Here is a 15,374-nt window from a genome sequence, read left to right as displayed (position 1 = left end):
ACAAATCCTTGGGTCCAAATGTTGGTATTTTTCCTTAAGCACGTTCAAAAGGCGTGTGGGGGCAAGTGGTCAAAACAGAAATGCGGAACAGAAATTTCAGAACTGAAATGCAGGTATTATAAACACAAACATAGTGCAAACCATGGCAGGACAGGATAGTTTGGCTGCCGCAGCTTCATGATCTGTGCACTAGAACCTGTATCTTAATGAACCTCCTTAATTAAAGGAATATAATTTTGAGCCTTCCCAGGAACTGACAAAGCATGGTGGTTATTGTTGCTTTAGTTCCCTCAGCTGTGAGATATGGGCAAAGAGAAGATCCATGTGGCAGGTCTTGACAAATTTCCTTTGGGTGTAGGAGCCAGCCCAAATATTTTGTGGCTAGTGGACACTTGGCAAAATTACCAGACTTAGTGATGGACATTAGGAACATAGGAAGCTGCCATATACCAAATCAGACCATTGGTGCATCTAGCTTAGTCCTGTCCACACAGACTGGCAGCAGCTTCTCCAAGATTGCAGGCAGGAGTCTCTCTCAGCCCTATCTTGGAGATGCCAGGAAAGGAACTTGGAACCTTCTGTATGCAGATGCTCTTCCCAGAGTAGGTTAAATGTCAACACTTGCAGAAGGAAGCACACACATAACATGATTTTTGTGTTTGGGGAACAAACAAGATGCTTTAATTCAGGATGCTTCTTAGATGGTGATAAGTTCCGAAACATATTGTAATAGGGTTGAAGTTCCCTGATTCCAAAGAATGGATCATATTCTAAACTTTCCCCATGAAAATAGAAACAGAAGTCTGCAAACAAATCCTTGGGTCCAAATGTTGGTATTTTTCCTTAAGCACGTTCAAAAGGCGTGTGGGGGCAAGTGGTCAAAACAGAAATGCGGAACAGAAATTTCAGAACTGAAATGCAGGTATTATAAACACAAACATAGTGTAAACCATGGCAGGACAGGATAGTTTGGCTGCCGCAGCTTCATGATCTGTGCACTAGAACCTGTATCTTAATGAACCTCCTTAATTAAAGGAATATAATTTTGAGCCTTCCCAGGAACTGACAAAGCATGGTGGTTATTGTTGCTTTAGTTCCCTCAGCTGTGAGATATGGGCAAAGAGAAGATCCATGTGGCAGGTCTTGACAAATTTCCTTTGGGTGTAGGAGCCAGCCCAAATATTTTGTGGCTAGTGGACACTTGGCAAAATTACCAGACTTAGTGATGGACATTAGGAACATAGGAAGCTGCCATATACCAAATCAGACCATTGGTACATCTAGCTTAGTCCTGTCCACACAGACTGGCAGCAGCTTCTCCAAGATTGCAGGCAGGAGTCTCTCTCAGCCCTATCTTGGAGATGCCAGGAAAGGAACTTGGAACCTTCTGTATGCAGATGCTCTTCCCAGAGTAGGTTAAATGTCAACACTTGCAGAAGGAAGCACACACATAACACGATTTTTGTGTTTGGGGAACAAACAAGATGCTTTAATTCAGGATGCTTCTTAGATGGTGATAAGTTCCGAAACATATTGTAATAGGGTTGAAGTTCCCTGATTCCAAAGAATGGATCATATTCTAAACTTTCCCCATGAAAATAGAAACAGAAGTCTGCAAACAAATCCTTGGGTCCAAATGTTGGTATTTTTCCTTAAGCACGTTCAAAAGGCGTGTGGGGGCAAGTGGTCAAAACAGAAATGCGGAACAGAAATTTCAGAACTGAAATGCAGGTATTATAAACACAAACATAGTGCAAACCATGGCAGGACAGGATAGTTTGGCTGCCACAGCTTCATGATCTGTGCACTAGAACCTGTATCTTAATGAACCTCCTTAATTAAAGGAATATAATTTTGAGCCTTCCCAGGAACTGACAAAGCATGGTGGTTATTGTTGCTTTAGTTCCCTCAGCTGTGAGATATGGGCAAAGAGAAGATCCATGTGGCAGGTCTTGACAAATTTCCTTTGGATGTAAGAGCCAGCCCAAATATTTTGTGGCTAGTGGACACTTGGCAAAATTACCAGACTTAGTGATGGACATTAGGAACATAGGAAGCTGCCATATACCAAATCAGACCATTGGTGCATCTAGCTTAGTCCTGTCCACACAGACTGGCAGCAGCTTCTCCAAGATTGCAGGCAGGAGTCTCTCTCAGCCCTATCTTGGAGATGCCAGGAAAGGAACTTGGAACCTTCTGTATGCAGATGCTCTTCCCAGAGTAGGTTAAATGTCAACACTTGCAGAAGGAAGCACACACATAACACGATTTTTGTGTTTGGGGAACAAACAAGATGCTTTAATTCAGGATGCTTCTTAGATGGTGATAAGTTCCGAAACATATTGTAATAGGGTTGAAGTTCCCTGATTCCAAAGAATGGATCATATTCTAAACTTTCCCCATGAAAATAGAAACAGAAGTCTGCAAACAAATCCTTGGGTCCAAATGTTGGTATTTTTCCTTAAGCACGTTCAAAAGGCGTGTGGGGGCAAGTGGTCAAAACAGAAATGCGGAATAGAAATTTCAGAACTGAAATGCAGGTATTATAAACACAAACATAGTGCAAACCATGGCAGGACAGGATAGTTTGGCTGCCGCAGCTTCATGATCTGTGCACTAGAACCTGTATCTTAATGAACCTCCTTAATTAAAGGAATATAATTTTGAGCCTTCCCAGGAACTGACAAAGCATGGTGGTTATTGTTGCTTTAGTTCCCTCAGCTGTGAGATATGGGCAAAGAGAAGATCCATGTGGCAGGTCTTGACAAATTTCCTTTGGATGTAGGAGCCAGCCCAAATATTTTGTGGCTAGTGGACACTTGGCAAAATTACCAGACTTAGTGATGGACATTAGGAACATAGGAAGCTGCCATATACCAAATCAGACCATTGGTGCATCTAGCTTAGTCCTGTCCATACAGACTGGCAGCAGCTTCTCCAAGATTGCAGGCAGGAGTCTCTCTCAGCCCTATCTTGGAGATGCCAGGAAAGGAACTTGGAACCTTCTGTATGCAGATGCTCTTCCCAGAGTGGTCCCATCCCCTAAGGGGAATATCTTACAGTGCTCACATGTAGCCTCCCATTCAAATGCACACCACAGCAGACCCTGCTTAGCAAAGGGGACAATTCATGCTTATTACCACAAGAACAGCTCTCCTCCCATAGATCAGCTGTCCTCCCATTGTGGACTTCTTTTTATTTCTTTGCAAGTAACATACTTAGAACAGAAACAGGACTACCTCTAGGTGCCATGGTAAAGGACTAGTCTAGGTGCCATGGTGAAATTTCTAAGAGCCATGGCTTACTAACACCTGGGATTTGTCAAGCCCTGTCATATGTCAAAGATGTGTGAGAAGATTCACATGGGAAGTACTGAGTAAAATGCTTGTGTGGGGAGAAGGGATATTGTTCAATTGCTGCCCCCCATCAGCCAGTAGAGCAAAAGGAGGACATGTCAGTTTGGTCTTCACCTAGACTAATTACGATTTGTGGAGAGGGTTCAAAGGAGAGCTTGTTGAAATAGTTGAAATTGTTATCAAGTATTTAGATAAGCTGATAGCAATGATAGGGGTGCATACTCTGCAAACCTTTCTCCTAAGCAGAAATGCGCAAGGAGGTTATCAGGAAGGATCAGGTTTTGAGACAAAATACAAGGTTTCACAGTAACTAGCTGGGCCGGGCACAGAATATCTGCTCCTCCACTGGCCCACTTCTCCCCCCCTCCCCACTCATGGGTTCTGGCTGGTGGGCCGCCACCTCCTCCCACCTGTCAATTCCTGGTGTCCGGGCCGGCCCGCCACCTGCTGCTCCCTCTGGCCAGCCGCTGCTAGCAGGAGCAGCTCACTTCTCCCCCCCCAAACCACCCACCCACCCACAGTTTCTGGCTGTCAGGCCAGTTTATTGGGGAGAATAATCCTTTTCTGGTTATTATGAGTGGAGTGCCACTTAATAGCCAACTGCCAGGGATGGTGGAGGCTGTCTCTATGAGGGACCACAGCTCAGTGTAAGATAATCTGCTTTGCGTGCAGAAGGTCCCATGTTCAAGCCCTGACATCCCCAAATAAGTCTGGGAAATATCTGTCACAAACCCTGGAACACTGCTGTCAGTGTAGACAATATTGAGTTAGATTGCGCAGTGGTCTGTATAAGGCAACTTCATGTAAACTATGCAGTCAGGACTTCGACAGCTTCCATCCTGTAAAATGAAGTTACCTGTAGCCTATTAAAATAGGAAAGTAATAGGAATTCAATTCTTCTCTCTCCCACAGGGTTTCATTCATGGTTTATTTATTTGGTATATTTGTGTACCAACCCAAACTCACATCTCTGGATAGTTTACAGCAAACATAAAACAAACTGAAACAGAAATTAGAACATTAAAACAGTTTAAAACCACAATTTTAGTTAAAAAGCTTTGGTAAATAAATAAATGGTCAGAATGAGTATTCTGAATGTGAGTGGTAATGATACATGGAGCAATTTATAATACAGGTGGCCCTCATTATCTGCAGACTCTTTCATTATCCGCGGGTGGAAAAGTATGTGAAATTTGCCTATTCGTAGTTTTGAGTGGCTGGAAATGACCAGAAATGATTTCTGGTGTTATTTCTGGCTGCAATTTTCCAGCACAGAGCCATTTTGTGGCTCTTAATTTTTTATTTTATTTTTATTTTTGAGTGGGGTGAATTTTTGGGGTGTGGGATGGCATTGCTGGAGACCTGGGGAATAAGGTACTGTCCTTTTCTCCTCTTATTTCTGCCCCCCCTTACTTTTTGGCCTTTGTGGGAGGGGGGGTTAGGAACCTAATTCCTAGTTCCCATTGACTCAAGGTTTTGTTGTTTATGGTTTCTGTCTTCACACCTATAGGCAAGAATGGAACCCCCACAAATAATGAGGGCCACCGATATCTGCTATTATAATCATTCCCAGACTTCATAATAATCAGAATACTATACTGTGGAGTTAATTTAAGAAATTACTTTTAAAAGATCCTTTTAAACTGATTATGCTGTTGAATGAAATAAATGGCAAAAGCTTGGCAGGATATGCGGATTCTTTAATCTATTGTCTGTGGCAGTAATTTATCTTAATATTAGCCTTTAAAAATCTTTTTGGTATTGTCAAAGAACGATAACTGGTTCTGTTGGCATTCTTTGCTCTTCTTATTATCTTTCTCCTTATTAATTAAAGTGCAGACTAAATTATTTTGTCATGAGATCTGAAATGATCTTGCCTATTTTTTTCCTTGCTGAAGTCATTGGCATAGCAGGACACTGTTAATAATCGTAACAAATGTGCTGCATTTATTTGATCTTAAAATGCAATTAAGCACCTTACTAGAACAAAGTATCTTATCTTCCCAGCCCCATTTCCTTTATCATACAAGTACCTAAGTGGATTTCTGATCCATGAATAGCACTTCAGGGATTGTTTAGTTAGGTTTCCCAAAATGCACAGGAGTATTCCTGCAATCAGTATTTTTATTTATATGCATATATTTATATGTCAGGTTGTTGCTTGAAATACATTTAAGATTGCCACAGACATAAATACCGCTTAACTGTACAGGGTATCTAATTATGGTTAAGCGGCTGTGCTTTTAGTAAAAGAAGTGTAATTGTTGTTAGAATTTTAATTTCATTGCAGCCTAAAACCTGACTTCTCATCAAGTCCCTTCAGATTCCTCAGAATATGCCCTTTGGAATCTTCTAGATGATTACTGCATGCTTGTTTCATAATGTAGGGAATATGTCATTAAGGTCCATTAAATAACTTTAATAGAAATATAGGGCAATTGGTGTCTGTCCATTTTAGAATTTTATCTCAAGTGCTATTTGAATTATTGGTCAGAAATCAAATATTTAAAAAATATATAGTTTCCTTCTTCTGTTACATATGTTTGTCCTGGGAGCAGATCCAGTAGAGTAAGTGTGGTGCTTTCCAGATAAGACCACACTTGCTATTCAGTCCACACTTGCTTATCCTTGTGGCAAATGATTCTACAACAGCCACTGCTGTGTGAATGGGAATGAGTGTAGGCCTTTGTGCCAGTTGGGACTGCAGATTGCCTTCCATGTTGGTTAGTAATCTGAGTCTGTGTGACACATTCCTTGAGCCTGAAAGACATAGAGTAACTCCTGATCACATGGTGCTCTGTATGTGCATAGACCTACAACCTTTGGATGTAGACTGAAATGTCGGTCCACACCACCGCACCAGTGTGATAAGGCAGGGGGCAGGGTTGTGCCCTTGTCACATGAGGCAGGCACGGACACCATCTTGCGTCCCTCTCCATGTGATGGGCCGGCCCATGAGGGAGGGAGGCAAGTTGATTGAGGCCAGCCACCTCCATTTCAAGCAGTCGCTCCGCAATATTAGAATTGTACAGTAATGTATGGTAGGATTATAGTTATCAAGTCTGCAGTATATTTGTCCAGATTCCATCACTAGTGTTCTGTGTTTGGTTGCCCTTTATGGCCATTTGGAGATCATAATTGGTGCAGAATGTTGAGAACCAACTTCTTGATAGGGTAGAATACAGGACATTCAATGGTTCTTCTGTGGTCTTCATTCTGGGTGGAATTAAATGTTCCTATAAACATGAGGCTGCTGCTGAAAATGGCAGCCCTGTGTCAAGCACCTAACCTGTAACATCTAGTACAACTTACACGTGTCATTATGTGTATTTCGCACATCATTGGCTGCCAAGTGATGGCAAAATGTACATCATAATGACTTTAGGATACAAGGTCAATCATACTAGAACAAGGGTAAGCAACCTTGACTCTCTAACTTTGTTGTTGACTCTCCAAGTTAGTTGTTGAACTACAATTTCCATAATCCCCAGCCACAGTTTAGGTTGGGGATTGTATTTCAACAACATCTGGGGAGCCAAGGTTACCTACCCCTGTTCTAGACCTTACAGGGCAATGAGGAGAGCTTGACTTGCTATGTTTGGAGAATGTCTTGAGTTTCTTGTAATGTTTGTTTGATTTAGTTACTTTTTAGCTAAATAACATCTCAAGGCAACTTACAAAAATAATATAAAATACATTGGCTAACATGGGGAGTAAAATTACTCAAAGTAGTCCCATTGAAATTAAAAGGACAAGTAGCTATCATGTCCTTTTAATTTCAATGGGACTATTTTGAGTGTGTTTTTTTCATGTCGGTCAGTGGTGCATTTTATTATACTGTTGTGAGAATACCTACCTGTTAAACAGTCAGGGAGGCCTTACTCTTGTGGTTGCTCTGGAAGACAAACTCAGAGACCTCCTGCAGTCTGTGCATCAGCCTGTTTGGATTTGCATCCCCAGTCAAATCCTTTCATGAACATTCAGGTCTGAAAGCTAAAGCATGTTAACATTAGGCATATAGTGTTTTCCTTGTTTCCATTTTAAACAGCAGCCACAGGGGAGGCCCAGTTGGGGCTATGGCTTGGGATTTTAACCCATTTCTTTTGTGCTTTGTTCCAATCTAAAACTGCCCCCACGTGCTGCTGTTTGCCCCAGGAAGAAAGCTGCTGTAGGTGTCCATGGCAGCTCTCCCCCTCCACCGGAGAACAGTGGCCTACATTAATCCCCTCCTACAGGTGTTGACCTCCAACTGCCATCATCGTCCCTCATGACTGGCCATTGTAGCTGAGGATGATGGAGTTGTAGTCTAACAATAGCGGGGTGTGTGAAGTTGTGCAGCCCTGATCCAAACTAAGAATTGTGCATGGGGAACAATTCTGTGCATGTACTCAGTGTGCGTGCAGTTCTTGGCACCCCTCTTTCCCTTTGCCTCTTGAAAATGTGTCTCTGACTTGCAATCCTTGAAGAGTATTTTCAGGGGGCACAGATGTCTGAAGAGAGGATCACTGAAAGTCGCTCCTCTCCACCATGTGCATACAAAAGTGTTCCCACCCACATGCAACTCTTAGTCTGGATGTAGGTCCTTAGCTCTAATGATTTTCATTAGAACTGTGGTGCTAAGGGAATAATGGAGCTCTCCCAGTGTTGAGGTCCTTATCACTCCTATCCCCGCCCCCAACATGGCTGCTATTTAAAGAGAAAACACAAGAGAAAGCTACACATTTAATGTAACATGTGTTTTGGCCTTAAGGAACAATCTATTGATAGCTTACAAGAACGGTGGAAGACTCAGGTTTAGTTCTTAGGAGCCAACAAACGGAAACAAAGGTTTCTGAGATATTTTGAATAAGTTAAGCACAAGTATGAAATATTTGATGTATAGCAGTTTGGCTCAGGGGATGTCGCCCCTCCCCATCCTTTCAGAATGTCAACTGGTTGTTTCTTGGAACTGACTATGCAGCAAAAGAATTAGTATGCACATCTAAACAGGCTGTTGGAGGGAGGAGAGCTGGCCTTGTGGTCACCCTCCTTTGCTAAGCAGGGTCTGTCTCAGCTTACATTTGGCTGGGAGACTACTTGTGAATATTGTAAGATGTTCCCCTTAGGGGATGGGGCCATAGCTCAGTGGAACAGAAGGTCCCAGATTCACTCCCTGGCATCTCCACTAGGGATGTGCACAAAGCACGGTTTGAACCACAGTTTGACTACAGCTTGGAAGCGGAGACCGAGAGCTATAAGAAAGAGGAGAGCAGGCCCATACTTGCTCTCCACCACCCCATACAGCTTCCTGCTGGGGCGGTGCACGTTCTAAAAATCCCCATGCGGTGCCAGCATGCACATGGCATCTGCACATGCTGACCACACCGTGCTGACCATGCAAGTGGTCCCCACGCATGTGTGGACACCATGTGAGTGCTGCCACCGCTCAGGGATTTTTGGGACATGCGCCGCTCCAGCAGGAAGCTGCATTGAGTTCCACCTCCTCCTGTGTAGAGGGTTCCAGACAGCCTCAGAATTATGGCCACTGGGGGAGCGCCATTCCACTGCCCAGCAAAATGTTCCTTTCACAGACTTCCCCAGGGAACTGCTGCCTCCAGCTCTCCAAGGGAGTCACAGAGCTCCTTCTCCTGACAGCTCTCCTCCTGGATTGGCCCCTCATCACTGGCCATCTCTGGTTTCTATAACCCTTGGCAGGTGGGGCTAGTGAGAACTCAGGCTGAAATCTCACGTGAGTTGCCCCCAATCCTGCGATGACTCTATGTCTTCAAGTGACAGCGCACTGCTATCCTGTGGGGGCCAGGCAGACACTCCTTGGCCGGGGCAAGCAGCCGCCTGCAGGGCTGCATGGGACCAACTCCAGGAGGGACCAACACTGGCCACACTGGGAGGATAGGTTCCCGAGTGCTGGCCTGATCTCTTGCTGCGTCCTGGGGCCCATCAGGGGATCCCTGACATGGGCCCTGGAGAGACGGTAAGGACCTGCTCTCCTCTTTTTAAAAAGCTCCCAGTCCACACTTCCAGACTGTGCTCAAACTGAGCTTTGTGCAGATCTCTAAGCTCCAGGTAGGGCTGAGAGAGAGAGACACCTTTCTGTAACCTTGGAGAAGCAACTGCCAGTCTGTTTAGACAATACTGAGCTAGATGGACCAATGGTCTGACTCGGTATAAGGCAGCTTGCTGTGTTCTGAAGGTGTTTCCCTAAGTTCTACATCTTCCAGTGGAGCCAAGAGCTCAAGTGCTAATAGATGAGGCTCAGTCAACCCCCAGCTACTGTGAACATGCAGTCTGCTGCACGAAACAACTAAAAATATAACTGTCTGGGATGTGTATATATTTATAGTGGGAGGCCACAAGGTGATGGTGCTGCCTTTGAAAAAGAGCTTTTTGTGTACTGATTACAAGGTAAACAGTTAGCACATTCATTAAGAATCCAATTTAATCATTTTGCAGAAATTAACATTAAAGGAGCAGCCTAGGGGGTATTGATAGATTTTGCTGGATGTGAGCTGTTGTTGTCCAGCTGGGAAGTAAATATTTGGGAACAGAACTTTTCTCAAGAATGTACAATAACTGAGTTTCTCCAGTAATGTTCCACACAGCTTCTTCATCACCAAGCAATTTGGAAAATAGATGTGTTGACTTCTTTATAGTTATCGCCACAGGGTTTAACACTCTGGGATTTGTTTGTTTTTCCTTGTAAAAGGGAAAGATTAAAACAGCACATTGTTATGCTGTTGCCGTGGTTCCATTCTATATGTGTCTCTCTTTCATGTCTTAGTATTTAGTTGATACATAACAAAGAAAGCCAATCAATACTAGCAGCAAATGTTTTCAAGACCAAACAGCACAAGCTTCTGAGGAGCAGTAAGTTTTTGATCAAAATAATGCCTTCTGTCGTTGTTAGCCTTATTAAGCTGATTACAAAAAGGACCCACTCACCCCCCTTTAACATTTTGTTGTCATGTATTCAGTATTGCTTTCTAAAGACTATACAGTCTACCGCAAGGGTGCCCAACCTGTGGTCCTCCAGATGTTGTTGAACTACAACTCCCATAATCCCCAGCCACAATAAATTATGATGGGTGTTGTAGTTCAGCAGCAGCGGGAAGACCACAAGTTGGGAACTCCTGATCTATCCTAAATGGACACACTGCCAGCGTCTTAGAAGTTGAGAAATGCTGTAGCATAGTAACTTGGACCAGAATGTGCAAGATTTGAGTTCCAAGTGTCAAAGCCTAATCATTTGCACCTCACTCTGGCCCCCACAGGCCAGTGGCCACCTGCAGTGCTTACCTCTGTGCAGAATGGTCCAGAGTGCAGCACTAGTAGGATGTTAAATGGCTGCAGAGCTGCAAGAAGCTCAGGTGACATCATAGAAACTGCACAGAATGGTGTGTGAGGAACACTGTGAAATGTAGTCTTTCCCAGCAGTTCCCCCCATAGAGCTAGATTGTACATGTTCACGTGTTATGTTCTATGTCCATACAATCTAGCCCCTTTCAGTTGTACACCACTCTGGGTTCCTTGGAGAAAGAGTGGGATATAAATGTAAAAATAAATCAAAATAAGTACAGCCTCCGTCACTGTGCCGTAAGTCCCGCTTGGTGCAAAAAAAAAAACTGAGTTCCCCTGTGACAAACGCCTTTATGCATGATGGTGGGCACTTCCGTGATCAGAAAGAAATCAGTCATTGATGTACCAGGCGGGGCTTCCAGCACATTTGTGATGGCTGTATGTGAGGATAGGCTCCCTTAAATAATGTCTGAGGCTTCTGTGTACAGTGTGTGTGTCTGTCTGTCTGTCTGTCTGTCTGTCTGTATGCATATAGTTATTCACACAAGGGCTGACGTCCATATTAAATTATTCCTGAGTTGTCCTGTTGAAATAGGTAGTCCTTAGAGGCACTCCTAAGTAGTACTATTGAGTAACCTAGTCTGGATGTCGGCCATTATGTTAAACATGCATACAGTAGTATGTTCCCTATCTATATCCTGTGTTTCAGGTGACCTGTATCCAGGTTCACCACTTTTAAAATGAATGTACCGGTATGTACCGTCAATCATAGACACCTGTATGCATAATACAATGTCTGAATAGGGCTAATGTCCTTCAGAGAACATGTCTTTCTCCCTCTTTCTTAGTTTTTGGGCTGCATTCCTCATATCAGAAAAAATGGCGGATGTGATGGGGAGGAATTAATGAGGAAAAGAACTTTGTCACATGAGATGAATGTGACAAAGTTCTTTTCTTCATTAATTCCTTCTCTACCAATTGTCTCAAGCAACTCCAAGAAGCCTGAGGAGGGAAATGAATTGGCATGTGTTGAAGGAGGCTACTTGGCTTCTCAAGGGAGCCTGATTTGGAAAGAGCGAAACTGCTGTTTGCCAAGCCCTGTAGGAGATGATGTTAATTTGACTTAAAGTATAAGCCATTGATATTTATGCTACAGGGAAAGTATCCTGAGATATAAAAATCCAACGTTCTTGAGTAATGCAACATTTTCTCTCTCAGTTTATGATGAGAAGCCAAATCCACACTCCCTTTAAACTCTGAGGCGCTTGGTTTTAAGCCGATTTAAGTCTACTGAAGCTAATCAGTCTTAACCAACTTCAGTCCTATGTTGGTTTACATTAATGATCCAGCACCTCTTCCAGATTTGCCTGAATAGCTATCATTTCACTATACAACCTTCTTAATATTCAAAACATTGTTTTCATTTTCTGTACACAGATTATTGTCAAAGAAATTAACCCATTTGTGGATAAATGGGAAGAAGAGGGACAATTTCCAGCACACCAAGTTTTTAAATTACTGGGGAAGGCTGGATTTCTTGGAGTGAACAAACCAACTGGTAAGAGAAGGGGGGGGAAATTAATCTTTGCATTTGATTAAAGGAAATAGTCTAACTTTTAAAGATTTGGTTCAGAGATTTACCAAAATCAGTAAATGTAGCCAGTGGGTGGAACCAATGGTTGCATTGTCCAACATGGACCACTGGTTTGTACTGCCTTCAATTTTTTTTTAAACAGGCTTTTAAATTTGTGATGTACCAACTCCTGTTTAAAGTGTGTCACTGTGATAATAGGAACTAAAACAGACTACACTATGACCTGAACCCTGCTAACTGGGCAAAGAAGCACCTTTTAAGGGACAGTTCTCTTGTATTTAGCTAAGGGATAGCAGATGTTTCTGTTTCATCCCAGCGCAGCATCATTTCCAGTGTCTGTCTGTCTGATTGTGAGTCTCTTTGGGACAGAAACTCTATATTGTAATTTCTTTTATTATGAAACCACTTTGAAAATTATGTTGAAAAATGGTACAAATGTATAAATATTCTCAATAAGAATAACGATTATTTGCTTGTTCCATTATATGCTAATATGGATCATAGCTGTTTTAAACCACAGTCTTGGTTACAACATGAAAATGTGGTTAGGAAAAGGCCTTACATGCACAATGTAGAAGAGTTTGGGGCACTCATGGCTCCTGATTGAGACCATTAGTCAGCCCAATACTAAGCCTGCTTACCTAGAAGTAAGTTCTACTGAATTAATTGGGACTTGCTCCCTGGTAAACATACTTTGGATTCCAGCTAGAGTTGTGCAGATGCCGCAACCCTGGAACACACACAGGGTTTAATTGCATAGTTCAGATTTAGTTTTGAGTACTGTAGTCAGATGTGAGCATTTGCGTATTTATATTTAAAAAATGCACTTTTCTTTACCAAATTACAGAGTAAAATGCGAGTAAACACTTAGCAGTAATATAATGCTTATCTCTCTTTCCCCTGCCACTTTTCTTTTTGCTGGCTTGGCTTTTAGCATAATTTAAATGTTAGCTTCACGATGCACTGCATATTTAAATTGCACAAAACTGGGACTCACTCATTTTCCTGCACCACGGGTCACATTCTAGCTGCATGAGAGATGGCATGTTGCTGCCACAACTCTAGCAAAATGTACAAGACAAACGCTTTGCAGATATTTTTGATGTATCTCTCTCTTTAAATAAAGCTTGGTGATGTTTGTGTTTCAGTCCTACATGCAGGCAGTGAGTCCTTGTATTCTTTCTTCTATGCTCCAGAATCAAGCTTCTGTGGGTCTCTCCTCTCCTGTTTCTCTGTAAGAATGCAAAGTGTTGGACTATTTCATATTTAGAAGCAATTCTTGCTGCTTTTTCTCATTCTTTACTGCTTTACACTCCTGTGAATATTTGTACAAGCTCTTCCCAAGGTGAATACTTTGCTATGAAAGTATTTCTTCTCAGAAATATTAAAGTCAGTACATTTTTACAGCCTGCAGGATAATTGGGCCAGTTTTGTACATACACATTCTTGATTCTAGAAGGAACAGATTAACATTCGCATTTATTTCCATTGTGTATAGGAAAGCTTAGGTATGTGTTATGCCATATGCTCACCCTATTTGCATTTGTTTTAAATCTCCCTCTTCGCTAAAGCTCTAAGTGCCTCGGTACCCAGCTAAGGCTATAAATAAATACCTAATGAATTTACTCTAACACAGGGCTGAAATTCTCAAAACAGGGTTGTGTGAGGTGAAAGATACATGAGGGAAGATGTTTGATAATGGGGTTTAATGTTCCTGGCATAGGATATTCTAATAGATGTAGGAGGGATGTGTGTTTGGAGACCTTACGTTATTTCTTGTTAGCCCTGGTTTTTAGAGCTACCACTCTAGATATATTGCCTTGGCCCCTGCCTCCTACATGCATTATGCAATTGGAGCTCCATGGTGCATGCTAGGCCCAGAAGAGCACAAAACGAGCACTGAAGAATAAGTGGAAAAACCAACTAGACAGACTCACAACTGATTACTGAGAATAGTGATTGCCCTCATTGGGTCTTTTGATTGGCCCTGCCTCTGTCCCATGACTCCTCCCTTTCAACTCACCATTGCTGTTTCTTTTGGCTTAGGGGGAACCGGGGAAAGGAGGTGGAGAACTAGTCTTGTGGAACCGAACATGAATTGTCCCCTTGCTAAGCAGAGTCTGCCTTGGTTTGCATTTGGATGGGTGACTACATGTGAGCATCGTAAGATATTCCCCTTAGGGGATGGAGCCATAGCTCAGTCTCCCTTTCAAGCTGTGCATGCAGCCACCTCCACCCTGTTAAGTGCAGGGCAATACAGATTAGGCTATGTGTGTGGCCTGCTTTTCCTCTTCTAAGGGCAGCTTCACTCAACATGACAAAAAAAGATCTGCCTGTTCCTAGCAAAGCTGCAGGTTCCAATCAGTGTTCCCTCTAACAGGGATTCCCAGATGTTGTTAACTACAACTCCCATAATCCCCAAGCAAAAGCCATTGCAGCTGCAGATAATGGGAGTTATAGTCAACAACATCTGGGAATCCCTGTTAGAGGGCACATGTATCCCAGCATGTTGTTCCAATCTGCTATTTTGGGTTGCCATTGTCAGGTTCTCTCCGTTACCCGACACTGGCCACCCAACAGTGACTGGTTTGAACAACTCACTGGGACCGGAATTAGTGGCTCACGCTGGGAATGCTCACTAGCTGGGAACTGGCAGTTCCACTTTTGGCATGTTATGTAAAGCAGAACAGAAAGAGCACATCCCACTTGACATCACGTAGCACTGTAGAGTTTGCCACTTGGATATCCACCTGAAGACTGTTCCTACTCACCCAAGGCAAGCAGCTGAGTGGCAAATTGCAAGTCTGCTTCCAGCCTCAGGCTACTTAGATAGAGAGATAGTTTATTATTATGGTCACAGACCAGCTCATAAACTACTTTATAGGGGCTGAGCAACATATTGTAATGGAGATATGTGGGCAGTGTCAATCTCCATTAGAAAGCAAGGGAGGTATGTATTCCTCCTGGGTTTTAAGATATTACCTGTTGGACAGAGATATGGAAAATGGTATACTAGTTTATTAAAACTAGGAAATTCATATTCTGGGTCCATTGTTGGTTATGGCTTCTCTGTTCCTTTTGAAAGTGTACTTATCCCAACACATGGGACTGATACATATCTACTGTATTTT

The 15,374-nt window shown here is 42.8% G+C and overlaps 1 protein-coding gene across 1 annotated transcript in view; it reads left to right on the top strand.

The window, feature by feature from the left end:
- Positions 1-15,374, top strand: part of LOC128331959 (probable acyl-CoA dehydrogenase 6) — a 72,432-nt gene that overhangs the window by 11,435 nt on the left and 45,623 nt on the right. The window contains exon 2 of the mRNA XM_053266074.1: positions 12,087-12,207. Coding sequence (XP_053122049.1) covers positions 12,087-12,207 — 121 coding nt within the window. The remainder of the gene's footprint in view (positions 1-12,086; positions 12,208-15,374) is intronic.

Source organism: Hemicordylus capensis, chromosome 6, assembly GCF_027244095.1.
Source record: "Hemicordylus capensis ecotype Gifberg chromosome 6, rHemCap1.1.pri, whole genome shotgun sequence".
NCBI classification, from domain to species: domain Eukaryota; kingdom Metazoa; phylum Chordata; class Lepidosauria; order Squamata; family Cordylidae; genus Hemicordylus; species Hemicordylus capensis.
Note: the sequence above shows the minus strand (reverse complement) of the source record. Positions and strands in the feature narration are given on the sequence as shown.